The sequence below is a fragment of the Syzygium oleosum genome, unplaced genomic scaffold (genome assembly GCF_021117445.2).
Source record: "Syzygium oleosum isolate NSW1041296 unplaced genomic scaffold, Sole_v2.1 Sole_v2.01, whole genome shotgun sequence".
Taxonomy (NCBI): Eukaryota; Viridiplantae; Streptophyta; class Magnoliopsida; order Myrtales; family Myrtaceae; genus Syzygium; species Syzygium oleosum.
Genome location: NW_026607485.1, coordinates 35,272,681 through 35,297,496, shown reverse-complemented (window position 1 = coordinate 35,297,496; position 24,816 = coordinate 35,272,681). Strand labels below are relative to the sequence as shown.

The window sequence follows — 24,816 nt, the reverse complement described above, 5'->3', positions numbered from 1 at the left end:
GATGACTATTGGAGTTCCTACCGGCTTTGTTGGTTAGATAAAGGCATGTTACATAGCCTTGGATTTGTCGCATAATTCTCTATCAGATCAGGTACCGGAAATTGTCTCTGGACTTGAAGATCTAACTGAGTTGGACTTGCTGTACTACTGCTTCTCTGGATATATCTCTAAAAAACAGGGCTACTGGAGATTTCCAGGAGCATTTGCTGGAAATCCAAACTTGTGTGTGGAGTCTTCAACTGGAGTTTGTGGCCAGGAAAGCGTGCCAGTCGTACCTGGTAAGACATTTCAGGAAGAGATGGTTGAAGGACTGATTTCCCTGTCAGTGTTCTTGCTAAGTGCTGCCATCACTTTCTACTTCAGTATCGTCTCTCTGTTTTGTTTGGCCCGCGCTAAAAGATACATTCTCGACACCAAGCCAGTCTAAGAGAATGAACCTCAGAGCATATATTCTTGCTGCTTTAGTGACAAATCGGCCTGGGTTTTCTCCTTAGAACTCTTTACTCAAAATATTACTGTTCAACTAGAATATATGCCTTCATTACCTCACTATCAGATATTGAATACTAGCCGTATGGAAGCGGAAACTTAGAATTCGGTCAATGTAGAGTAAGCATTTGATGGCTTTTACTTATGCTGCTGAATTTGAACTGGAATAGGGATTTGATAGCTTTTAGTTTCGCTGCTGGACTCTATCTGCATCTTCACCTCTCATATAGAGTTCGCTCTTAGTCGAAAATTGCCTAATTGACAATTGGAATACCTATGCAGCATTGTCTTATTCCGAAATATCCATGAGTAATGATGGCTGATCGTAGTATGGTTTGCTAATTAATTTAGCTAATGTCAAGGCTAATTCAATTAACCATCTCCAATTACAAATGAATAAGCCACACTAACACCGTCAGTTTTGTGAGTCATTTTCAATCTTAAGGTGGGAATTGTTCTGCTAAATTCAGAGTAAGAACAAGATTCTTTGTTTGAGAAAATGTAAATTGACGCGGGATCCAAAGATCCTGTAAATTGGTAGTTGGCTATGTCACAAGATTCAACAAATTCAAGATTTTGAGGCAACACCAACAACCTAGACACACCGATACACCTGTGCCAGCATTTAGAAGTGCGTGTGCCAAGACAAACATAAACACCCTGTGTGGGCATGCTCGCACGCACGGTCGAGAGAGAGAGAATGAAAATGTTAATGGTTTTAATGAAATATTTACAGTTAGCTATCGCTTTAATACAAAATAGAATAGCCAGAGATAAGTTCATCTATGCAATTATTAATAGAAATATGCCGCCCCAGGAAGATTACTCTTTAGTCTTCTCCTAAATGGCACTGTTGTCATGGATGTAGCTGTCGAGAAAAGGAACATCTTCTCCAAACTCAAGATCCTCAAAGATATTCTGCATTAAAGACAAAATTAATAGTCATCAGAATGAGTTGTCATTGCCGATCGCTATATTGAAATTAAACTGACCGACCAAATCTGGAGAAGAGCTCCAGGTACCAAATCAACTAACCGGATCAAGCATATTTTCAAACATAGCCTCGCTACCATACAATTGGCAGTCCTCAGCAACGGTATAATGGTTGTTCCGGTAAGAGAACTCTCCTTTGACCGCGACTATATTGCTGCTGCAGAATTCATTCGCGTTAGCTTCGATGGTGCTGAGGGCTCCAGGCAGACCCTGCTCAGAAGCAAAATGGGGAGTACCAGAACTGAGGTTTTGAATGTCATGAGTTGAAATCTGGCTATGCAATGGATGAGGCTGAGTAGTGGCGGAAAGATAGCGTCTTGTAGCTGCAGCTTCATCCAAGATCTGCATATTTGAAGGTGTTTGGGACATCTGCATGATGAGCGAGTTGTCACTTTGATTAGGAAGAACTGAGTGTGTGTTAATATTCACTTGTGAGGTGAGCCCAACGGATGGCGTAGGAGCATAGGTTAGGCATTGAGCTGATTCATTGGCTTGCTGTTGGCAACCGTAGTTCTGGAGAAGTGGATTCGGTTGCTGCAACAGCGCAAGTGGTTGTGTTTGGAGCCCCATTTGGTACCTTGGGAGCGCGTAATTATTTGGTAACTCAATAATATTAGGCCTTCTCATGCTACAACCTGTGCACGGCTGTCGAGGGGCGATCCTCATAGCTTGCGATGGATATTGAGCTGAAGCAGCACCATTTTGGGTACGGCCACACCCAATTAATGACAATGATGGTGGAGTGGAATGAGTCGGATTGGTGAGAGAAGAATGTGCACTTTGATGCTTTGAGGCTTCACCTATCTTCTTGGTGTTCATACGGTGTTTCTGCGCAATTAACGAGCTTGATTTAATAAGCATTTCTCACAGAAGTTCATGGAATAAATACAATTATTAAAGCACTGATATGTTTTCCCCAATTGTTTGCTCTTGATCTGTCTGAATGAGGTTGAATTAGGGACTCTTACCTGAAGGTGGCTGGAGACATTTTGCCGAGTGAGATGAGGTGCACCCGTCATTTTCCTCATAATTTGCAGTATCTTCTTAGGTTTGGCATCTGCATCCCGTCGTATGGAAACACATCGGTCAGGTCAACCGTTATCTCACTCAAAAAAGGAGAAGCCTTATAAGTCAAGCTACTTGAAAAATCATCACGAAACAGGTTCATGAACACATCACGTACCATCGATTCCAAGACTATTGACAGCCATGACAAACATCCGGTTGAGCTCAGGTGTCCAAACCACTCGAGGTTTCTTCCCCCCACTTTTAGTCCGGCCTTGATCAGCTTCATCTTCGCTGCTCATTTTCAAGCGTTTAGAATTCTCTTCCTCGTTCTCTGCTTGAGAATGAGTGTTGTTAGATGACGTTGTGGTCGAACCATGCAGCATCTCCAATTCTTTATTAGAATTGTTCCTCAACGATGGGTTGCTCCAAAGAACATGTCGCCATAGAATCTTGAGAGTGTTGATTTGAATCGGCTTCACTAGAAAATCGCAAGCCCCGCTTTTCAATCCTTTCACGACAGTGTCCTTTTCGTCATCACTTGAAAACACTAGCAAATTCAAACAACAAAAAACGTGAATATATCTATCACGTTACATTCCATAAATTTATGAGTCTGGCTTGAATTAATTGACATATAAGAACTTACTGACTACAGGCAAGGTTATCTCCATGTTAGCGATCTCGGCAAGAAGCTGAAGTCCATCCATCCCAGGCATTTGAACATCTGTCATTACGATATCGAACCCACCCCTATTCTCTCGAATCAACAACAACGCCTCCTCTCCTCGCTGGCACTTGGTCACTGTAAAAAATACATCGTACCTGTCATATATGCAGATTCTTGACTAACTATGTTCACAGGACGCATCCCAAAATTGAAACTTGGCGATTTGAACATCAACCCGCGATCAAGGAAGCGTGAAACTAATTCCTGGACTACTTCGAGTACAAAAGTGAGAATTCTCTCATCTGCAGTTCAGTTGCGATGATTTATTACACGTACCGCCAGTATACCGCAGGGATGGACTCGTAAAACAACATAACCACACGCATTATTGCAGACGCGAAGTTGACGTTGAGAGAAGAGAAAACACGAAGCAGTGCCGTGAAGTTACCTTGGTACGAACAATCTTGAAGCATCTTCTCCAGAAGGTGGAGACAGGCGACATTGTCGTCGACCACAAGAACCCTTAAACCCTTTGGGAATTGATAACCATCCTCACTCGAGACATTACTATTCTTGTTTGGGGTCACCCCTTCCATCAGCTCCGTTTTTCTTCGACTGCTCTGTTTTTTTTTCTTTGGAGACGTCACACTCTCTCCCGAGACTGTCAAGACAGGGGAGAGACAGAACTTGATCGACACTACTTAAGGACAATTTAACCATGGCAAGCCTTGAGCGCAGGAAGGATCAAGCTGGTTTATTTCCTGATTTGAAATAGGAAATAACCAAGAAAGGCAATTAACAAAAGACAGAATCAATAATCTGTGCCTTGGAAGATCTTTGCGTTTACCAAAGTCAAAAATTTCTTGTTCTATACAACTGTAAAGAAAAAAAAAAAAGGGAAACTTGTAGCCTAACCAGCCCTACTCTTCAGTAGCTCTTAATGGTTCGTTCGAGGGATACTTTCCAGGCAAGAAAAGGTTGAGACCCCCTCACCTTTGCTTTTGCAGATGATCCGGCTGGTTTTCTAAATATTAACGTTCCGAGATCCGGATGAAGCCTTTCAAGAACCTGCTTGGGTCCACTCTTGCGAACAATAAACATGAGATAAAGTTAAGAATACTTTCCACGACCATTTACGATTACAAGCATAATAAACATGAGATTAAAGCTTCTGTTGCCTAAATAAATATGCTTTTTCTCTCCCCCATAACTATTTCAATTCGAATTTCCTCACATTATTTCTTTTTAAGCACGGTTAAAAAAATTTTAAAATACTTTTTTTGGCACGCTCGTGCCAATGTGCTCTTTCGCTTGTTTTCCAAACTAAATTTTGTAAATAAGAAATGAGAAAATCTTTTTATTAAAAGGAAAATGCCATAAAAAAATCACAAATAATATCCATTGTAACACATTTATCCTGAACTTACTATGTTCATTGTAACAAATTTACCCTAAATTTTTTCTTTAACCCAAAACTCATACCTATATGACACATTTCCCTTTCGTTAAAGATCTATTAGATAATTCTTCAACCAAAACAACATCGTTTTTAATTCGCTTACCATGTCAACACTATCTACTTTCCAGGATCTGTATGGGCAGGGTTTTTTAACGATTTTCCTTGACAGAACTTTGATGGAGAGTAAATGTGTCACATAGGTACAAATTTGAATTTGTGAGATTACGGAAAAATAAAATTACGGTTGGCATAATGTAGGGTTTTCGGTGGCTTAACTCTTTATTAAAATACAAATTACAATCTTAAAGATCAAACAGAAGTTGTAGAGAGTCCACTAGATCCGGTCCAATCCAAACCCATCCCTCGGTCCGGTTCACCCAACCGATACTGCAATACATCTCTCTCTCTCTCTCTCTCTGCATCGATAACTTTCAATCGCGTCCGTCGTCGTCGTCTTCTCCACTTCGTCACTCCACATCCCCGGTCTCTCTCCGGCGAACCCCCCCACCGGAAAACTCGCCATGAACCTCTTCAAATCCGCCTTCTCCGACGACCCAGATCCCCCGAGACCCGCCCGACCCGAATCGCCGCCTCCCCACGACGATGCGTCACGAGGAGGAGGAGGAGGAGGAGAAGCGGAGGAGGCGGCAGAGGAGGAAGCTGGTCGAGGACCCGACCGCCCGCCGTCCAATTCACGGTGGGGCGGCCTGGGCGGCCTCGTGAAGACCCTGACGACCAAGTCCGAGTCCGTGCTCGAGACCTACCGCCGCGACCTCCAGGAGTTCGGGCTGGGCCTGAGGAAGGAGATCCAGGTGGCGCACGGCTCCCTGGAGAACGTCGGCCAGGCCATCGACGAGCTCGGGTCCTCCGTCCTCAAGGGCACGGCCCAGATCATCTCCCAAGGTAAGGACGCCATCCTCGCCGCCGATCTCAATCCGGATTCCTCCGATCAGGGTCATAGCAATGTCGGCAATAGTGGCCAGCAATCTTATGCGAGGTACAGTAGGCTGGATGCGCAGGTCCGCGCGATCCGGGCCGATGCCGGCACCTTCAGCGAGGAGCCGGAGGATTCGGAGGATTACGGCGGGTGGAAATCCGGGTTCCGTTTGGGGGAGAAGAGGGAAGAAGTCGAGAAATTGATGGAGGAAGATGGGCCTGTCAGGGGATTTTACTATAGGCTAGTGCCGGGTAGCATCGATGGCGATACCTTCTGGTGTAGATACTTTTATAGGGTGCATAAGCTTGAGCAGGCTGAGAATGTGAGGGCTAGTCTTGTGAAGAGGGCGATTTCGAGCGAAGAGGAGGAGCTGACTTGGGACGTTTATGATGACGACGACGATGAAGTCGATGTTGAGAAGGAAGCGAAGAAAGGAAGTAGATTGAGTGACGTGGTGTCCGCGGAAGCGGTTCGAATGGACGATGATGAAGATGGAAATTTGGGGGAAGCTGTGAAGGAGAAGAAGGATAGTTCTTCTAAGGAGGAAATGGAGTCGGCTTTGGGGATGGGCAGTGTGGAATCAAAGGATGCCTATGGGGAGGAAACAGGGGATAGAACCGGCAGGAAAATTGGGAAGTCGGGTAGTGATTTGCATCCGACGAAGTTGAACATTGAAGACTCAGAGGAACAGAACAAGGAGAATCAGGGTGGGGAATCACGAGTTAGTCCGACTCCTGAAGTCGTCGATGAGAAGGTAGAGATTGTGGGCGGTGAGAATAGCCGTGAGGGTGTCGCTCTTGTCTCAAATGACGGAAATGCGCCTGAAGATGATGTGCATACGGGAAAGATTTCTGATGTCGACAGCAGAAATTCTTGGTCAGGGCCCCGGGAGAATTTGGCCTCAAATGCAATGGTCGAACCTGGAAAATCGAAAGAGAGCAACCCTGCAGCTGCATTGAGCAATCCATCGGCAGCCGAGGAGGAGGACCTCGGTTGGGATGAGATTGAGGATCTTAGCAGTATCGATGATCAGAAAGCCGCTCCAGGCGGGACTCCGACCGCAAATAGGGCTGATCTGAGGAAAAGGCTGAGTGTTGCAGAGGAGGAAGAAGACTTGAGTTGGGACATTGAAGATGATGATGAGCCTGCGAAAGCTTGATCGGATCTATCGCCGCGTCCCGATTCCTTCCGACGTATTAAGGTTATGCAAGTTTGTTCCCAGGAGGATGTTTCATTTCCGACTTCCATTGTTAGAGATGCATTTATTTCTCTCGAACTGTGCGTCTCCTGTATGCCTTGTGCCTTGTTCAACTGTCGTAAAACAGTGTTCATAAAATGGTTCTCTTTATTAATATAGTATGCAAACATTGTTAATATAAAGAAATCTAGCGTTTCTACGATTATGAAAACATTGCCAAGAAAGGTGTAAACAAATAAGAACTCAAAATTCAAGTTTAATGGAATATGTACATATGAAAACAGGTTTCTATAGGTAAAAGCTCACACGTTGTTGTGCCATGTATGCATAATCATGCGTAAATAGTACCCCATTTTTTATTGATATATACCGATCGAAATTCGATACATGTGCACGTATTAAATGATTTACTGATCACTTTTTAGGATTTTTAATTATGTACCTACATAGTTTTGATGAATTTCTAACCCATATGGTTTTTAAAGATCTTTTATGTTCATGCGTGTGTTTCAAGAGTGTGTTTGCGTGCTTATATAATTTATATACATTGCCAAACTTTTCCATTGATGTATAGAATTGAAATCATATTCCTTGGTCCATGAAATCACTCGTGAATTTCTCGTGTACATAGCTTTCTATTATGTTCCAAGAGATTATACACATTGCAAGTTTCTTCCAACAATATGTTGGAAAAAAAGAATACGTCTTTCTTGATATTTTACATGTTAGGATTTCCATATTTCCATAGCTTATACTTTCAATTAGTTGACACATTATCATTTAGTCATTAATGCTCTTCATATGTCATATGGCTCAATCATTGACGCACATATGAAAGGAGCACCTATTTGATTTCTACTCGCGGGATAGCGATGTTTTACCGAGCTTTCCCGTCTTGTGTTAGATAACTTAGGGAGGTTCGTTTTCACGGTTCACATCGATCATCAACATCAAATAGAAATTACAATTTCGATGGACATATATATCTAGTAAAACTTCAACAAATGGCTGATACCATTTTAGTTTGAAGGGTAAAGACCAAAAAACCTATATGGCAAGTCTTGACAGACAACCTCATTTCACGCTTCGATATGTATATGCAAAGAAAGCCCCAAGTAATCACTTAGAATCATCTCACGTTATCATCGTTAAACACAGCAAAACTTCATGGTCAGAGTGAGATGAAAATTTTGCACTCAAAAAACTTCATATTCGACCAGCAATAATGAACAAGGGAAAGGGATGAAACCAAAAACCATTTTTAAGTTAGAAAATTCCTACCACAAAAGCTCATTCAACGCTCGAAACTCCAAAACCGGAACTACCGCCAAGCCTCTACATTTCGTTGCATCCGGGAGAAGAAGGAAAATACACGGGACTGATAACTAGAGCCTCGTCTGATCATCGCAGTGATCGCAGAGGGAAGAAAGATGGAACTGGACAAGAGAAAGAGAATGCTCTTCTAGCAGTACCTAGGCCTCGAGTTTATACATCGAAGGGGAGACTCCTGAGAGCAGGCGTGAAGCTATTAGGTGGAAACCAAATTCCCTTCACAGCCAATGCTGGCTCTAGAAGAGGACTCTGCTACGTGGTGCCGTCCCTTCTGTGCGCGCGGCGGAAGATGCTTGGTGGGTTTCCGTGCTCCTAATGCCCACGGCAAGAAAACGCCGGTGCCGCCGTTTTGCATCTTTTTAGGGCTCAAAACCATGGGGCTTACCGGGGCTAGCATTACCACTGGTGCTCGGAGGACTCCCCATTTAGGCATCATATCGACTGCCTCGTAAGCACCGAGACCTCCGCTTGGCATGGCGAAAGGGCTTGGGTTGGTTGCTTGCCATAGAGTCATGGAGCCAGAAAGAGGACTCGATGGTTGGCCTTGGTTGCTGTCTGGTCGGACCCGGAAGAATGTGATGGTGACCCTCTTGTTTGGAGAAGGGCATGTCACATGTCTTGCCATGTCTGCACTGTTACCCCTCATCACCAAAAGAGACCTGTGGAACAAAGAAAATGATCTACCTATTCATCTCGCATAAAACTCAGATACACTATTCTCACGCGATTGCTTTTTTGCACCTAAGTTGAAAATGATTACGAGCATGATTTGAAAGATGAGTGAAGAGTATTGACCAGCTATACATGAAGAATATCAGCCAAGTACTCACCCTTCTTTCAATGGAAGCATGAGTGGTCCTTTATAGTTGCCTTCATTGTCGCTAACAAGAAACCGGCCAAAAACCATGGTTGATTCAGAGAGGAGAAGAGATGATATGGGCTGGTCCAAATGAGGAGGCTTTAGGAAGGGCTGAGAATACTCTTCCTGCATTAGAGTCACTTTGGGATCACATGCTATTCTCTCAACGATTAGTAGGAAATACAGAACAGAGAACTTGAAATAACCATACTCAGCATATATCCTCCCACCAATCTCGAACCATATCTTAGATGAACATGTTGGGGCAGCGAAACAAAGTGTACCTCGTCGAAGAAATTAATGATGCAACTGTTTGGCTTTTTGTAAACAGGTATTAGCTGCCATTCAACCAGATGATCTATGACACGTTCCAGAAGTGCTGGAATCGGCTCTATGTTACCTTCGAATACAACAGATTCATCAGATTGAACGTTGGAGAGCGCTCCTTTTTCAATGGGGATAAATTTATCCGAACGTGGTGCAAGTTACCTGCTTTGCTGTTGCATGTTGCTTCCTCTTGTATGTGTCCAAAAATAGGGACCCCAAATTGGATTAACTCTCGTTTGTTTCCTTTCATCTGCTTGTTAAATAGAATATAGGTTTCACCTGTAGGAATTGAAGATTTGCTCAGCACGTCATAAGCAGAAAAACATTTCAGAACAGAATTATGGAAAAGCACGCAATAATCATGGTATGGCTTGTTCTCTAAGTAGGTGAAACAACGAAAATAAGCAATCGAAGCTGCCCCTTGGAAGGTGCATAAAGTCATGGTGAGGTTACTGGAGACAAGGTGAAACCATGGAAAAAGCAAAAGCATCATTAGACAAGTTTAGTTGTAAATTGCAAGACTGAAACTCCTATCTAACAAAGGATTTCACGTGCAGCGGCACTACGAAATGAAACCACTTTGAAATAAAAATGCCATGCTTAAAAGCATGAAGATTTCGCCTCGATATATTCATTTGTTCATAATTGCCACGAGTTTGCAGCCTCTGGGGCTGTATCTATCTGTCTTGCATATAAAACTACAATTACAGGCAATTCATTTATCCTTATCCACGATGCCCTCTACAGAAAGATGAAGGGAAGCTATTCAAATAACCTGAGAGTTCTCCATTCTGACCAGCTGCACGGAGGTCATTGACAAAATCTGTCAGCTTAGAGAGCTCTGAATCGGTGAAAACGTTCTCATATAGCTTCAACCCTTTCACAACATTGACCTGCCAGTCGAAGTTCGTTCCATCAGGGATTGAAAGCCACTTTTTTTTTCATGCACTCCGTAACCTATTCCATCTGAAATTCCTTTTCAAGGAAAAGAATGCGCTTAAATTATGAAAGAAATGGACTCGCCATATGCCCTTTCACTGGCTCCTTGGCAGTAAAACCTTTTGTCAGCTTGATTTGAGCTGCTCGTGCCTCGCAGAGTTCATGGTTCGAGCATATGTCGAGGTTCTCCAGTGCAGGCTGCATCTCATGGGATCCTGCCATTGAATTAAAACAAACGCGGTCAATCAGTCATCGTTACCCCGAAAGAAGGACCATACGGATGGGTCGATCAAAAGCCGAGAAGACTCTCCCCCATGGCGATTCACATTTCATGTCCGACCAAAAGCACGCATTTCGAATCTTCCGGGTTACACGCGGGGAGTTTGTAGAAGCTTTTAGCTTAGCATTAGTATGTCACAGCATAGATACTAATGAAATGGAGCATAAAAAAATCACTCATTCACTTTCTCAGTGCAGAAAAGAAAATGCAACTTTACGTACTAGTGTAGATCACACTCTGTTTTGTTAAAACATTAACTTACCAATCCTTTTTTGACCGATAAATCAGTAGTTAACCAACCAAAAAATAGATATAAATCTCGGTTAATCGACTTATCGACGACTATGACGAAATCAAAAAGGAGAAAACTCAAAAGTTGGAACTCAATAAATAAAAAGCTCAATAACCATATAGAGCTCTCTCAACATCCACCTTTTCCACGGAACTTAACTCGCCATGAGAAGTCCAGAAATCCGTTTATTATTCCGGCATGCATTATCGTAGCGAAATTTCACACGTAATTTTTACAATTAATATACTGCGAGAGAGAGATAAATAAAACCTTCCGAGGAAGAACTGAGCAGGTAGAGTTACGGGACATGCTAAAAAGGAATTTCGTAAATTCCTAAACTCGCACCATCAAAACTCACAATCCACGCCTCCTTTCCTTTATTTTCTTCTTCGGGTCGAACAAAGCTCAGGACATAGTACGAGGTTTTTCCATGGAGCAAGCACAACATACCCCAAAATTAGAAGAAGAAAATGGTGGAGACTATTACATATTCATACGTACGTACGTAGATTGGGCAGAAAGCAAAGGAAGCAGTGCCCCAAAAGGAGCACGAAAGTTTGTCGTTTTGGGGGGGTTTCTGCCGGCGTCGTTTCTATTTTTAGGCGCTGCCCACCTCTCCCCTCAGAAAACCCATCCGCTGGCTCTTTCGGCCACGTTTTCGGATTCGGGTTCGGGTTCGGGTCTCTTTTTCTCCGCATTTTTACCCGCCCCACCAACCCCACGCCCAAAGCGGACCGCGGACCGCTGACCGAACCCCACCCTCCCGAGCTGACCCGCCAACTCGGTCGCCGGTCAGACCCGGGGGACCAAGAGACCGCCGTGGGGCCCCCCACCACCCCCCTGCACCATCGCCTCGTAAACCTCAAACCCCCCCCCCCCTGCACCTACCCACACATGAAAACCTCGGGAACATAAAACTCATAAAACTAGCCTTTCTACTCTCTACGCCTTGTCGTTTCGGCCCGACCCCCGGCTCCTTTCTGGTGCCCTGCCTACACATGTTCAACGAAAAAAATCTTCCCCCCACCCACCCCCGAAACGTCAGGGGTCGTTTCTGTTCCGTTTCGATTTTTGAAAATTTTATTAGGTTTAAGGAACTATTTTATTCAGAAGGGCGAGGTTCACCAAAACGCCGAGTCCCCCCCCCCCCACCCGCTCGAATCAAAAGAACCATGGCTAGACAGATCGCGAACCTCATCTACCGTCGCCGGCCGACACGTCGAGCTCGAGCTCCATTAAGGAAAATTCAGGTTAACACGTGGTGACCCGTATCATCAAATCTTGGATCTGACTCCCTCCCCTGGGAGAACGGAACACCAACGTGTTCGATTTGACCCCCTATCTAGGTGGTCTCACATGAACTCGGAAAGCCAAAAAATATTATTTTCATTTTAAGAAAAAAACAAAATGATGGCGGATAGTTTAATGTCTCGTGGTCGCCTCGGCATGTGGTGCGGCCATAAATTATTTTCCTTTTTTTCAGGGGTTTCTTTAATCCCCCCGAAAGAGATGGGAAAAAAAATGGAAAAATGAAAATTAAAGTCGGCCCGATTTTCTTTCCGTTTCTTGACCGGTGCTACCTTTCCCTTCCCTTCCTCGGCGGCCGAACGGAATCGCGACGGCACCAGTTCAAAGATTTCTCGGAAAAGGTGATCGGGAGCAAAGAGATTGGGGAACCCAAAATTCATGGAGAAAATGCTTGGCTCGATCGGTCAAATTCGAAATAGAACGCGCACGACGACGAGAATTCTCGCCGGGAACTCGGCTCTCCGGACGTCGGATTTCAAAAAAAAAATGGGAAGAAGGGATCGCGAGCTTCGACTTCAGGTGACATAACGGTGACCGGGAAAAGGTTGACCTCGTTCGCGGATGGCGGAGTTTACCAACTCGACCACCGTCGGAGGGAGAGAATTTGACTTACCTGAATCAGTAATGTCGCTGTCCGGCGAATCGTCCTCCTCCTCCTCCTGCTCCTCGTCGTCCCCGTCGATGACCTCGCCGTTGGCGCTCCCGTCGCAATTATCCTCCATCGCCTTCGCGCCGGCGACGAGCTCTCCCTGCTTCTCGCCGTCCGCGCACGCCTCGTCTCCCTCCTTCGCCTCCTCCTCCTCCTCCGGCTCCTCCTCCCCGCCGCCGCCGCCGCCCCCCGCCTCCTTCCTCGACGCGACGCGGTCCAGCTCCACCGCCACGTCGGCGATCGAGTGGTACTTCTGCATCTGGAGCACGGGGATCCAGTTCATCCTACGCCGGTGCACCGCCGCGAACACCGCCTCGTACCCCGGCCCCCCGCCGCCGAGCCGCGCCAGGTGGCCGCAGAGCGCGTCGATGATCGCGTTGGCCGCCGCGAACTCGCCCCGGAACCACGCGACGACCGAGTCCCGCGCGAGCGCGTCCGCCGCCAGCATCGCCGGCTGCTGCTGCTGCGGCGGCGGCAGCATTGGAACCGGCGGGGCCCTGTCCTCCGCCGCCGCCGCCGGCGAAGCGGGACCTGCTACTACAGCCATCGGCATCGGGGGGGTGGGTTCCGCGCTTGCTGCGAGTGTTTGCGCAGCTGCGTCGCTCCGTTACGAAGTTGAGATTTTCGGGTGGGTTTTCGGAGTGTTCCGTTGGTTAAATTTGACCGAAATACGGGTGATTTGCAACGTCTATATATCGCAGCAGAGAAAGAGAGAGAAGGAGAAACGGTTGAAGGAGATGGCGTGGCGTGGAGCTCAAAGAAGGGTGGCTTTTTGTTTTTTTTCTTCTTCCTTTTTTTTTCATTTTTTTTTATTTTTTTTTGGGGGGCGGGTGGAATTTATATTATGGAGGAGTTTAGGGGGGAGGAAGTTGGGTTGTGGGGGAGTTCCGTACGGGCAGGGGGCCCCACGGGGGATGACATGGCGGGGGGGAGGGGCATTGAAAAGTCGGTGACGTGGCAAGGAAATGGCGGTATCGGGGGGCGTGAAGGTTTGTTAGGCTTTAAAAGGGCTCTAATATTTTCTCCTTAGATTGCTGGAGAAGAGGGAGGATGGTTAGAGCCTTCGGAGACTGCCGTTGAGAGGAAGGTGGGGCGGGGGGACCGAAATCGCGGTTTTGTGTTGGAGTTGTGTGTTGTGGACTGATGGGCACGTGGAAACCAAAAAAAAAAATTCTGACCCCAAAAAAAAAACAGATTAGAAAAAAATGATAAATAAATAAGAAAGGCCAACGTTTTTCGTTAATTCCATAAGTTTCCCGATTAGCTAAAAAAGCTCAGAGACCTTCGCTCGTAACTTCAAGTGATTTCATGGACTCGAACGCTCGTTTTCGTAGGATAAGAGATGGGTTCCGATTCATCGGCCGCTAATTTTATCACGAGCACCGAAAGTAAATGCAATTTCCCTCGTGATCCAATATGCCGTAAGCATGCATTACCGGTGGTATGCGGGCGTTCCTTGCCATGGAAACACGGTGTTTTTCGGTTCGCATCGTACCAAACGTAGAGTAGTTTGAATTGTCATCCCCCCATTAGATTTAGTAGAGATGGTGTCCGAAAAGGCGAGTCCAAAAAAGAACGATCCTACTTCGGAGTTTCCCTCGTCCATGATTTTTCCCACTTACCCGTCGCCAGTCTCGTACCTTCACCGACGACGTCCGCCTCGTTAGGGTTTGGCGTGGAGCTCTTCAAAAACACGCGCATGGGGGAAACCAGCCCCCAATCTGTCCAATCGTGATGCTTTTGTAACTTTGCGGGTAAATGAACGCTTTCCAAACAAGCAAAAACTAAAATTTAAACCCCGGTCATAGCAGCCCAACAAATGGTCAGAAGGGAGGAAAAGCCCCGGTCAAAGAGCTCTTATATTCTAACCACAAAATTAAGACCCTTTTCCTCAAAAATTAATTGGAAGTCCTTGCACGGTAACACGAAATGTCGTCATATGTTTTTTTTTTTCAAAACCGTGGAATTCCATGAGGAAGAAATCCCGGCGCGTGATGGAGCCACGATTTCTAGACTTTCCCGTGACATTTGTTTGTTTGAAAAACGTTTTCCTCGCACCGGCCCGTTTCTCATCGGTCGGCTAAGGTATGTACACTCATCAATTTCGATTCATGGGGGACAAAAGAACAACAAAAAAAGGGGGTTCGATGGGAGCCAGGCAAAGCAACCGTTTCGCCTCTCGAGCCTTAGGGGCATCATGCCGAAGGAATATGCCTCCAAGGATGGAATTGATTGGGTTGCTCTCTATGGTGAAGCGCCAATTTTTATTCCTCAAAATGACAATATAAGATTTTCAATGGCTAAAGAAAATGGGGTTCTGCGTATCTATTTTCCCTCTTCTTATTTCCTATCAGAAAGCGAGCGAAATCCTCGAGATTACCAAATTCTCGGCATATAATAGACTCAAGCGACGAGAATCTTGATTCTCTTTTTTGTCCGTTCATTTTATGTAGCGCGACGACGGCTGTCTATCTTTCAATCGGACGGATGATGCATGCAACCGGTAATTCTCCCCATGAGGAGGGTCGAGTCGACGTAGAAGTTTTCTCGGGGTTTATGCGAACTGGTGTGTACTCCTCCTTCTATTTTTGTCTTTTGGGCCATATAATAGGTGATTTATTTATTTATTTATTTATTTATTTAGGTGGGTGGGAAGGAAATTCCGGTGAATTGATCTTTGAGAAAATGCCAAAGGAAAAGGATACTAAGGTCAAATTAATGCAAAATAAAGGGCGAGGGGAAAAAAGAAAAAAAATAAAAAAATAAAAAAAAAGCCCCAACGCCCAAAAGTTGCAAAAAGGTAGGGGAGGAGGGGGGGGGCCGGGGGGCGAAAGAGCCACGGGCGGCGGAGAAGGGGGCCACGTAGCGGCGGGACCCACCATGATGTCTGGTGAGACGGGAGGAGGGTGGGTCCCACCGGTGCTGTTGCGCCTTCCTCAATCGTTGGCTTACGGGAGGCGATGGGGGAGGAAAGGAAGGGAAGGTGGTGTTGCTGTTGGGTGGTGGGGGCCCACCGAAGGGAAGCGCATTTTTAGGCACGTGCCGGACGATCTTCCCCTTTTCCCACCACCACCACCGCCGCCGCCGCCACTAACGACACTCCGCGGCTCTCCGTCCCCAACGGCTCCCCGCCTGCCGGCTCCCCCTCCGGCTCCGGCTCTGGCTTCCCAGGGCTATGCGCCCCGTCTGCTTGAGCTTTCTTATTTATAATCATCGCCTTTTACTTTCCTTTCCCCGTGAATTTTTTATAATAAAACATAAAAAGCATACTTTATTCTTCGCAATTCTCCATACAAAACTCTTTACTCTGATGATGTCGCCGAAAACTCCCGACCAATACACATACACATGTAATAAATTTATTTTTAAAATTTTAAATTAATGTATCTGTGATAAATTTATCCAAAACTATTTTTTAAAATCTCAAACTGATGCAGTTGTGACAGATTTACTCTCCGTTAATTTATGTTAAATTGGATTAATACAGCGAAAAATCACAAACTGGTAAACCCGTGACAAACAGAGAGTTAAAACCCCAAATTGGTACACTCGCCAACTGTTGAATGTTATCCAACTTAGTAATTTGATGATAAAATTTAACGAAAACTAATTGAGGATAAATATGTCACGAGTGTATCAGTTTGAGGTTTTTGGTATTCAAAAAATTAGTTTGAGGTAAATTTATCACGGGTATATTAGTCTGGGTTTTTTGTGATATTATCCAAAAAAAGGGAGGGAGATCAAACTACTCCCCCTACAAATCCACAAACTCTCTTGTAACTTCTAGCCTTCATCACCCGCGTGCATCCCTTGCCTCATCACTGCACGCCGCCGTCGACCACCTACCTCGTCGTGGGCATCGCCAGCGTCGGCTCTCCCTCGCTTGCTTAATCTGGATCTAGCGGCCATACCCACGAGCTCACAAAAAAGGATGTTGACTCTTTTATTTTTGACTGTTTAGAGTCCTTTATTGTTTGCTTTAGAGAATAGAAAATTGTGAAAAATTTAAACATCTATAATTTCAAGAAATTAACGAAAAAAATCGATATGGGTCCACCTGTCGACATCTATGCATTGTGAAAATTTCTGATTTTTTCAAACTGTGGAAAAGTTAAAAGTGTCCCATGCTACAAAGTTTGGATTAAGTAAAATGGAAAAGTCAATATAAACACGCTAATCTCTTCATGGCTGATTAGGTATCCGACACAACTACAATGCCCTTTTCCATAACAAATAATTGCATGCTATAAACATCGAGGATTTTAACTCACGTCTTACCTATCATTCTCATTTTATCGAGTTTATCTTTAGTTAAGAAGTAATTTAAGAGGTTGTGAAAGGTTCTTAAAAAGAAAAAGGTGCCAAAGGGGTCTAGTGTCTTTATTCTGAATTTATGCACTAAGTTCTTTCCTTTCTCATCAATCTAATCTTTTTTTAAGCACTACTAGATGTCCTAGGAATATGAAGAATAAGGCTAGCCATTGATTAAAAAAATTAACAGATACTTTTTTCACAGATAGGGGCAACACTTAAAATGATCTGAATTTAAAAAATAAATTTACACATTGGCCGAATGCAGTTTTGATCTTATAAGTTTTCAATTATGGTGTGATTTGGTTTTTTGATTTTAATTTTGTCCAATCAAATTCTCTATTTCTTTTAGTTTGATCAATCATATCTTTCGATCAGTCACAATCGTTGGCTCCATCAAATTAATGACATGGCATCGCCGATGGGGCACGTGATAGCAAAAGGAAAAGCGAGAGAGAGAGACGGCCATGATGGGGAGGAGATACAAGTGGTTGCGGTGGTGGCCATCGGGTGTGGCCGTTGGGTGCGTGGAGGTTGATTGCAACTATCGTCGAACAGATACATTTCGCATTATATGAAAATAAAAAGCTTCATCTATATTAGGAAGTTGGACGCATCTAAGTATCTCGCATGATCTTCTCCGCTCATTTTCTGCGTACACCTTGCTTTAGGTTATTCGAAACAGAACCCTTTTGAACAACAAACATGATCTGCAACTGCACTGCCTTAAAGGAAATCTTGCCTTTATTAGCACTTGTACTAAACAACTAAGGGATTGGTGCCCAAACGAGCTGGTTGGTGCTGGTCAATCATCGCAGGGTATAAGATGCCCCTCCTCCCAAAAGGGTCGAGCATCACCTAATCCAATTATTCCTTAAGATAAAACTAGCTTTGCTTTACTCCTCCTTTATTTTTCCTTTGGGATAATGATATAAACAGTCCATGAACTTTAGTTAAATGTACAATTTGATCCCTAAACTTTTAATTTGTTTAATGCGGTCCCTGAATTTTAGGCTAATATTCAATGTGGTTCCTGAACTTTTAATTTGTTCGATATTATCCCTAAACTTTTGGTACATGTTCAATTCAGTATCTGAACTATATGAAAATATTTAATGCAGTCCCTGAATTTGAATTAATGGAAATGACTGTATTGAACATTTTCATATAGTTTAGGAACTGAATTGAACATGTATCAAAAGTTCAGGGATGACATTAAATAAATTAAAAGTTTAGGGACCACATTGAATATTGTGTTAAAATTCATAGACTGCATTGAACAAATTAAAAGTTCAGGGACCAAATTGCACATTTGACCAAAATTCAGAGACTATTTGTATCATTTTCCCTTTTTCTTTCCTAAATCAAGAAATTCGAAAACCCCATCAATCCGAGGGAAATCTCAAAGCGAGCGCTCCCGCGAAAGCAGCTTTTCATTTCTCCTCTAATCTATTCAATACGGCGATTCGATAAAGGCGCGATGCTCTCTGTCGTCTCTTTCCTCAATTTTTTTTCATAATTTTTGGGGTAAAATAATAGAGAGAGAGAGAGAGATATGGAGGAAGGCTTTGGATGCCGAAGGGAAGACGTAAGACACCTCGCTACGAAGAGGAAGAACCTTCTTCGCTTTCACCTTTGACTTTAAGCTTTTTCTTCGCACTTAGATTCCCAAGGTGACAAGCAGAACCAACCTGTAAGATAGGAACCAGACCACCTCAGATTCTCCTCCACATGGAACCCCATTCCGAGACGAGCCGAGCCGAGGGGTCGAAATTGGCTCTTCATCAGCCAAAAAGTCAAGGGGGGTGCGCGCCCGCACGAGGTGCTGGTGCCTCTGCTTGGTCGATATTTTTTTTTTTGCATTCGATGCTCACCCATCAATGACAAACTTTTATTTTTTTCACTTTTTTGTTAAAAATTAATTGAAAAATATTTGAATGACTGTCCTTAATATACTGCTAGATTAATAGCATAGTCTTGACTGCTATAAATTGTTATGGAGTTCATTCTCCCGAAAAATTATCACTCACAGCATGCTATTACTCAACTACCTTCTCAGAGGATTAGGTATGGGGATGTTTGGTTTCAGACGTGGGTTTTGATTCCCAAGCAAAGAAGCATGGTAAAAGTTTAAGAGTGACTTGAGAATTAAAATAGGACAAAAAAAAAAAGACATGCCATCACTCTCATGGCGGTCCAAAAATTATTTTGCTTGCAAAACCCTAAATAGTTTAGAGGATGTTTACGTGGTTGTTGCCACTTAGGACACTGCATCTGCATCCATTGACATCGGCGTCCATGTCTGAACACGGGTGCATGACTGGAATATGGAGGGGTTCTGTAGTTTGTTTTTTTAGTACGTGTAGGGCTGGAACTGGACTCGGGTCGATGTTTTGAGTAATGCAGCAATGCTTCCCCTTCACCTTCTTTGCTTTCTTCAGGGACGAGGAAAGTGCTCCTTTTCTCCCTCTCCTTTTGGGTGCCATTATCTTTGGCCGAAGTGGTGATGGGGGAACCTCAGTCTTCCACCATTGAAATTGCTATCAATCTCCAAAGAATCTATTAGCAGAAGCCCCTCTCTCTCTCTCTCTCTCTCCTACTCCCACAGCATGAAGATCATCTCTCTCTCTCTCTCTGTTCTTTTCAACTTTCTATTATGACCTTTTATTTCTATGCACTGAAATATCTTTTTGGATTGAGAATGACACATATACATTAGGTAAACAGCAGAGGAAGTCCCACACGGCTCGTGGGGTCAGCGAAAGCTTTGATCATCTCCCCTTTTTGGAAAGGCAAGCCCACTACGCTCGAATGTGAAGCTGCGGAACCAACAAAGGGTATGCAAACAAGGCCGAAAATAATAATAGTTTTACGACCACAGCGGAACCAACAAAGGGTATGCAAACAAGGCCGAAAATAATAATAGTTTTACGACTTTAGATACAATTTTAGGAATCGATTGTACTCCACACATAAAGTTTATGACCTTTGATGCAATCCCCCCCTAGATCCACTTCCTTTTAAAGTTGTCAGAAATAATCAAGAATTCATCGTGATGATTAACTTAGTCTATTTATGACACTAACGCTTTTTCCGGAATGTTGACTATTTAATAGACTCGATTAGTTGATATGAAACCTAATCGGAAACATGTGGGTGCTATATGAGGAATATTGCTCTAGCGGTTGTCATGAAAGTAAATCTCCTAACAACTCCTCACATTTCATGTGGGACTTGGGGGCATTACAAACACATTATTCTATCGCATATCATCATTCTCGGCACATGGATCGGTTTAGATCAAACATACACTTAGACCAACGCGGGAGCCGATGTTCAGCATTGTGTTAGCTTCATGAGACAAAGCCATCACTTCGGCATATCAATAGTGCGCAAATGCCGTCTCACGTACTTGGTCTCCAGACAAGCCGAGTCCATGTTCTAATACCATTTATAATGACCAAATCCATAAAACACGGGCCAAACCCTAAAAAGAATACTCGAGCAAAAACCTTGGAGCGAGTGTTTTAGCATATGTTACTTCGCACTTATCGCCGCAGCTCCACGTGGAGTATGTGAGGTAGGTATCATCACAGTTGCAACAAAGACAAGACTAGAAGTCCCCGATGTAGTACATCAACCGTTTGATGTTTGCTATATTGGGTGAAAGAAATGAATGAAGCTGTCGAGTGTCAACTTGTGACTTTCTTTTAAAATTTTCAGAGTTCAAGTTGGAATTCGTTTGTGCAAATGAAATAGTGAGACATGGACGACGCAGACAGATGGTTGGACAGGACGGGTGGTGGCTCTTTCTCGTGTGTCACATTACATCAGTTAGCGTGAAAGTTAGGTTATGTGGATCGAGAGTCATGCGCTGTTGGATCTAATATTGAAAGGAGAAGTTCTCTTTTTCGATGACATCTTTTGCTTTGCTTTTTCTATCGTCTTTGAGAACTTCATGTATTGGCTTAATCAACTTGTGGATCCGATTCATCCCTCACATCACCATCACCTTGATATTTGGCGAAAAGCCCCCCCGAGCATTCGAGAAATTGGGTTTTGTCTTTATGTAGCTTTCAAAGCGAAACTTACGTGCACATCTCCTTTGATATGGCGAAAGTTAAAGGGCAAGAACCGGCCTATTTATCATTGTGATTAACAAATGTTATGATCCGGCCAAACCCTTGAAAGGGTTCTTTCTTCTTCTTTTTTATCACGGAAAAGGATATTCAAAGTTGACTAACTTGATGATGTAAATCTCCACTCATAAGTATCTTGATGAATATGCTCGATAGACATTCTAGACCCACGTTTTAATAACTATTTTGAGACAAAACATTAGGACTTTTAATAATTAAACGACGCTTTCATCTAATAGCTTAAATTTCGAATAACCGACAGTGGTTCCATAAAATCTTTCATGATATCAAAGCAAGAGAAACCGAGTTTAGATCTTTCCAGATCTTCATTTGCCTCTCTTTCATAATACATATCGTGAGATCTAAAAGGTTCTAATCTAAAAAAAGAGATACTCATAACAATTTCTGCCTGGTGGTACTAGTTATTTTTTCTCAATTCTTTTTTGGTCACTATTTTTTCTCAATTTGGAGAGAATGATTAAGGGTTATTAGAATCTGAAGAACGCATGCGCCAGTCGGTTGACTTCCGGCTTTCCTTCCCCTTCCACGTATTTAAAAAGAAAACAAGATTTTTTTCGTAAGATAAACGAAATTATACATGCCACTACGGTTCATGGAATCTTTGAAACTTGGATGATATTATGTTTTAAATTTTCAATAATGTGGCTGCGCGTGCCATAGATAGATCTAGTCAGAACGAATAAAAAGGCAGGAAATGATATTGAAATCTGATCTGAAAGTGTGACATTGCATCAGATGATGCTTGAAGAAACTTTAGAGAAACGTGATTTGACTTTAAATCAAGTGCGGCTCTTCACAACACTGAGATATTTGAAGTGTGCATGCGGTGACATTGACATTCAGGTGGGTAATCTATTGCAACACTTACTCAACAAGGCATTCTTTAGTTAATTTATCCATCAAGTTGCAAGTGTTTTTGTTGAAGTACAAGCTAGCAAAGCTATCACCGTTCGCGCATTTGTTAATTTACCAACCCAAATAGCTTTCATATGAATCTGGTGAAAGACGGGAAAAGTATTTTAAAAAAATCCTAAATCTACTGTATTTATGTCAATTTAGTCATAAACCTTTCAATTGTACCAATTAAGTCTTAAACATTTTGACGATTTGCCAATTCAGTCTATTCGGCCAATTTTGGCTAAAAATCGCTAACACGAATGCTAGATGTCCTTAGGGGTGAGCATGATCTGGGTGGGCGGTTCCCACCCTAGAATCGGAAACCGCCCACTAAGGACCGGTTCCTAAAAATTGGAACAGGGAACCGCCTGTTGGTTCCATGAATCCACTCGGGAACCGCGATCGCCAGTCAAGTCCGGTTCCCAGGTGGGTTCGGGGAACCGGTTCCACTAGCCAAGGACGGAGACGGAGACGGAGACGAAGATGGAGACGGAGACGGAGACGGAGACGGTGAGGTGAGCATCTACCGAGAAGAGTGAGAGAGTGAGAGTGAGTGTGAGACGAAAGCGAAAGAAGGTGTTTCTCGACTCAATGTGAGGCTGTGACTGTCGAGCAAGTTAGGTTTAGTTTAGGGATTTAGAATTTTTCTTTTTTTGGAAAAAATAAAAATTAAATGAATTTATTATATTTTATTATTATATTATTGGTCCAGTCCGGGCGGGCGGGTAGGTGTTAAATATGTCTTGAATTTTATGTACTCGGTCCGGTTCATCACCCGACCCGACATATTTTTGTGCGACCCAAAAGTGGAGAAAAAATTGAGATTTAGTTCGTGACGCGAAGGGTTGGGCCGATAGGCCCAACTCGGAGCAAGTGAACAAATCTCTATGGCGGTTCGCCTGAGCTGGAGCAAGCGAACAAATATCTCGGGAGGTTTGGGGGCGTAGCCCCTGAGGAAATTTTTTGGGGAGCCCTATTTATACCGCGATTAGGTTTTCTCATTGATGTAAAGAGAATTTTGTTTTCGGAGAGTTTTGTGAGCCGTGAGGTTTTGTCGTTGTTTCAACTTCTGAAAACTGTACTCTCTTTGATTATAGTGGAATCTTGTCTTGCCTCGCCCGTGGACGTAGAACACCTTGTGATCGAACCACGTAAATCCTTGTGTTCTGTATTTGTTTTTTCTGCGTTTGTCTTCAACAGTAGGCAGTTCCACACCTGTAACCGAGAACCGAACCGATATCTACCAGTTCCCAAAAATTGGAATTTGGAACCGGACTGGTTCCCTTAGGAACCACCGGTTCCAAACAGTCCAGAGCGAACCGGGCGGTTCCCAGTTCTTTTGCACACCCCTAGTTATCCTACGTGGTATGATTAACGCTGGACGATGCCCTATTCAAAAGGTTCTGAATGAATATTTGAATGCAATCCCAATTCATTATGCAGTTTTTGAAATGAAATTTTCTTTGTGATATTGACCACATTCATATCTTTAGGATTTGGTTGTTCCTTGCGCAATTTGTGTATAACTTATTGAGTTTGGTGAATTGATACTTATCTGTTCTATATATCCCATTAGGTTGTGGAAAAAGTCATTGTGCATCGGTGACCCCATCGAAGTGATTGCTGAAGTGAAGATAGGTTAAACAATTAGGCATTGTCGTTTGAAATGGTTGCTTTGTCTGTTGACTAGATCTGATAAGACACATTTTATTAACACCAGTCATCGACTATATTATTTACACTTGACTGTCTCATAATGTAAAATTCAGTCCTATAAAATTCTGCCCATATGGATTGAGGTGGTGCATTGTATATGTAGAAGAGGGATCTATTCAGTCTCATGGTCAAATGTATGGGGAGTGCTAAAAGAAATTTGTTAATCTATTGAAGATCTGACTTTGTCTTGTGGGTGTCGCTATTTTTCAGGTGACTATACTGAAAGAGAAGGCTATAAAGGATCTGAATATGCGTCTACCTATGAAGACAAAGATGGTGACTGGATGTTGGTTGAAGATGTTCAACTCTCTTTCTCCCTCTCTGTCTCTAAATTCATATATGAGGATTAACCAGTCTTTTGGTCTTTCCATAAACTCGTGTCAAAAGCATTAATTATTGCACAATGTTCATGTTGTCCTGCAAGAGACTGAGAATCGTGAAAGAATCAGAAGCTGGACGCTTGCGTTATGGTCCTTGACAATACCCCAAAGATAAAGAAGATCAATTTGCCTCAGAAAAAAAGAGATTCTCCAGCTCGGGTTCAGGAGAAATTTCAATCTTGATGTTGATCTCCATTGTGGAGACTCGTTCAAAGTTTCAGACGTCTGTAATGCATTGTATGTCCCAAAATAGGTCCCATTCTTCTATCCATTATTAGTTTTTGCAGTTTGTTTATGAAAATCTGGCAAAGCAGCTCTTTTGTTGGTCAGAGATATGCCTGATGTCTGCTTTTCTTAGTGATCTTTCTTTCCGATTGAAGAAAAGACGGCACGCAGATTGATACCACTTTTTAGGGAAAATTAACCAAAAAGTTATAAACCTATTGTACTTTAGCCAATTCACGTTTTGCCAATTGAATTCATCCCGCCAATTTTAGTTGGCCACATATTATAAGAACATTTTCCAATGCTAATTACCATGTGTCATGAGGACATGAGCTAGATAGAAGATTCCACGTATCCTATTCTCATAACATTGATAGACATGAAGGCCAT

At 43.4% G+C, this 24,816-nt stretch overlaps 3 protein-coding genes across 3 annotated transcripts; 1 reads left to right on the top strand and 2 right to left on the bottom strand.

Annotated features, from left to right (window-relative positions):
* Positions 1-1,329: 1,329 nt before the first annotated feature.
* Positions 1,330-3,379, bottom strand: LOC115680315 (two-component response regulator ORR21-like). Its single transcript, XM_056309145.1, has 5 exons — positions 3,137-3,379; positions 2,666-3,037; positions 2,451-2,539; positions 1,525-2,310; positions 1,330-1,407 (listed from the first exon to the last, which is right to left on the bottom strand). The coding sequence occupies exons 1-5, from the start codon at positions 3,219-3,221 to the stop codon at positions 1,330-1,332; spliced, it is 1,410 nt and encodes a 469-aa protein (XP_056165120.1). The 5' UTR covers positions 3,222-3,379.
* A 1,653-nt stretch (positions 3,380-5,032) lies between these two features.
* On the top strand, positions 5,033-6,909 carry LOC115680308 (uncharacterized). The gene has a single exon (XM_030604115.2). The coding sequence runs from the start codon at positions 5,138-5,140 to the stop codon at positions 6,710-6,712; it is 1,575 nt and encodes a 524-aa protein (XP_030459975.1). The 5' UTR covers positions 5,033-5,137; the 3' UTR covers positions 6,713-6,909.
* Positions 6,910-7,939: 1,030 nt separating this feature from the next.
* Positions 7,940-13,458, bottom strand: LOC115680325 (RNA demethylase ALKBH10B). The gene is made up of 7 exons (XM_056320066.1): positions 12,702-13,458; positions 10,293-10,423; positions 10,045-10,162; positions 9,432-9,548; positions 9,227-9,342; positions 8,914-9,068; positions 7,940-8,742 (listed from the first exon to the last, which is right to left on the bottom strand). Exons 1-7 carry the CDS (start codon positions 13,288-13,290, stop codon positions 8,280-8,282), a joined length of 1,689 nt encoding a protein of 562 aa, XP_056176041.1. The 5' UTR covers positions 13,291-13,458; the 3' UTR covers positions 7,940-8,279.
* Positions 13,459-24,816: the final 11,358 nt, after the last annotated feature.

Bases quoted from the DNA above. Each gene is read 5' to 3' on its own strand.
- LOC115680315 (XM_056309145.1), bottom strand. From the start codon at position 3,221: ATGACAGATGTTCAAATGCCTGGGATGGATGGACTTCAGCTTCTTGCC. The intron at 2,540-2,665 runs GTACGTGATGTG...GACGGGATGCAG, and splicing joins CAATAGTCTTGGAATCGATG to ATGCCAAACCTAAGAAGATA. The intron at 1,408-1,524 runs GTTAGTTGATTT...TCTTTAATGCAG, and splicing joins TTGAAAATATGCTTGATCCG to AATATCTTTGAGGATCTTGA.
- LOC115680308 (XM_030604115.2), top strand. From the start codon at position 5,138: ATGAACCTCTTCAAATCCGCCTTCTCCGACGACCCAGATCCCCCGAGA.
- LOC115680325 (XM_056320066.1), bottom strand. From the start codon at position 13,290: ATGCCGATGGCTGTAGTAGCAGGTCCCGCTTCGCCGGCGGCGGCGGCG. The intron at 9,549-10,044 runs GTTATTTGAATA...CAATTCCTACAG, and splicing joins TCAGAATGGAGAACTCTCAG to GTGAAACCTATATTCTATTT. The intron at 8,743-8,913 runs GTGAGTACTTGG...TTTGTTCCACAG, and splicing joins ATGCTTCCATTGAAAGAAGG to GTCTCTTTTGGTGATGAGGG.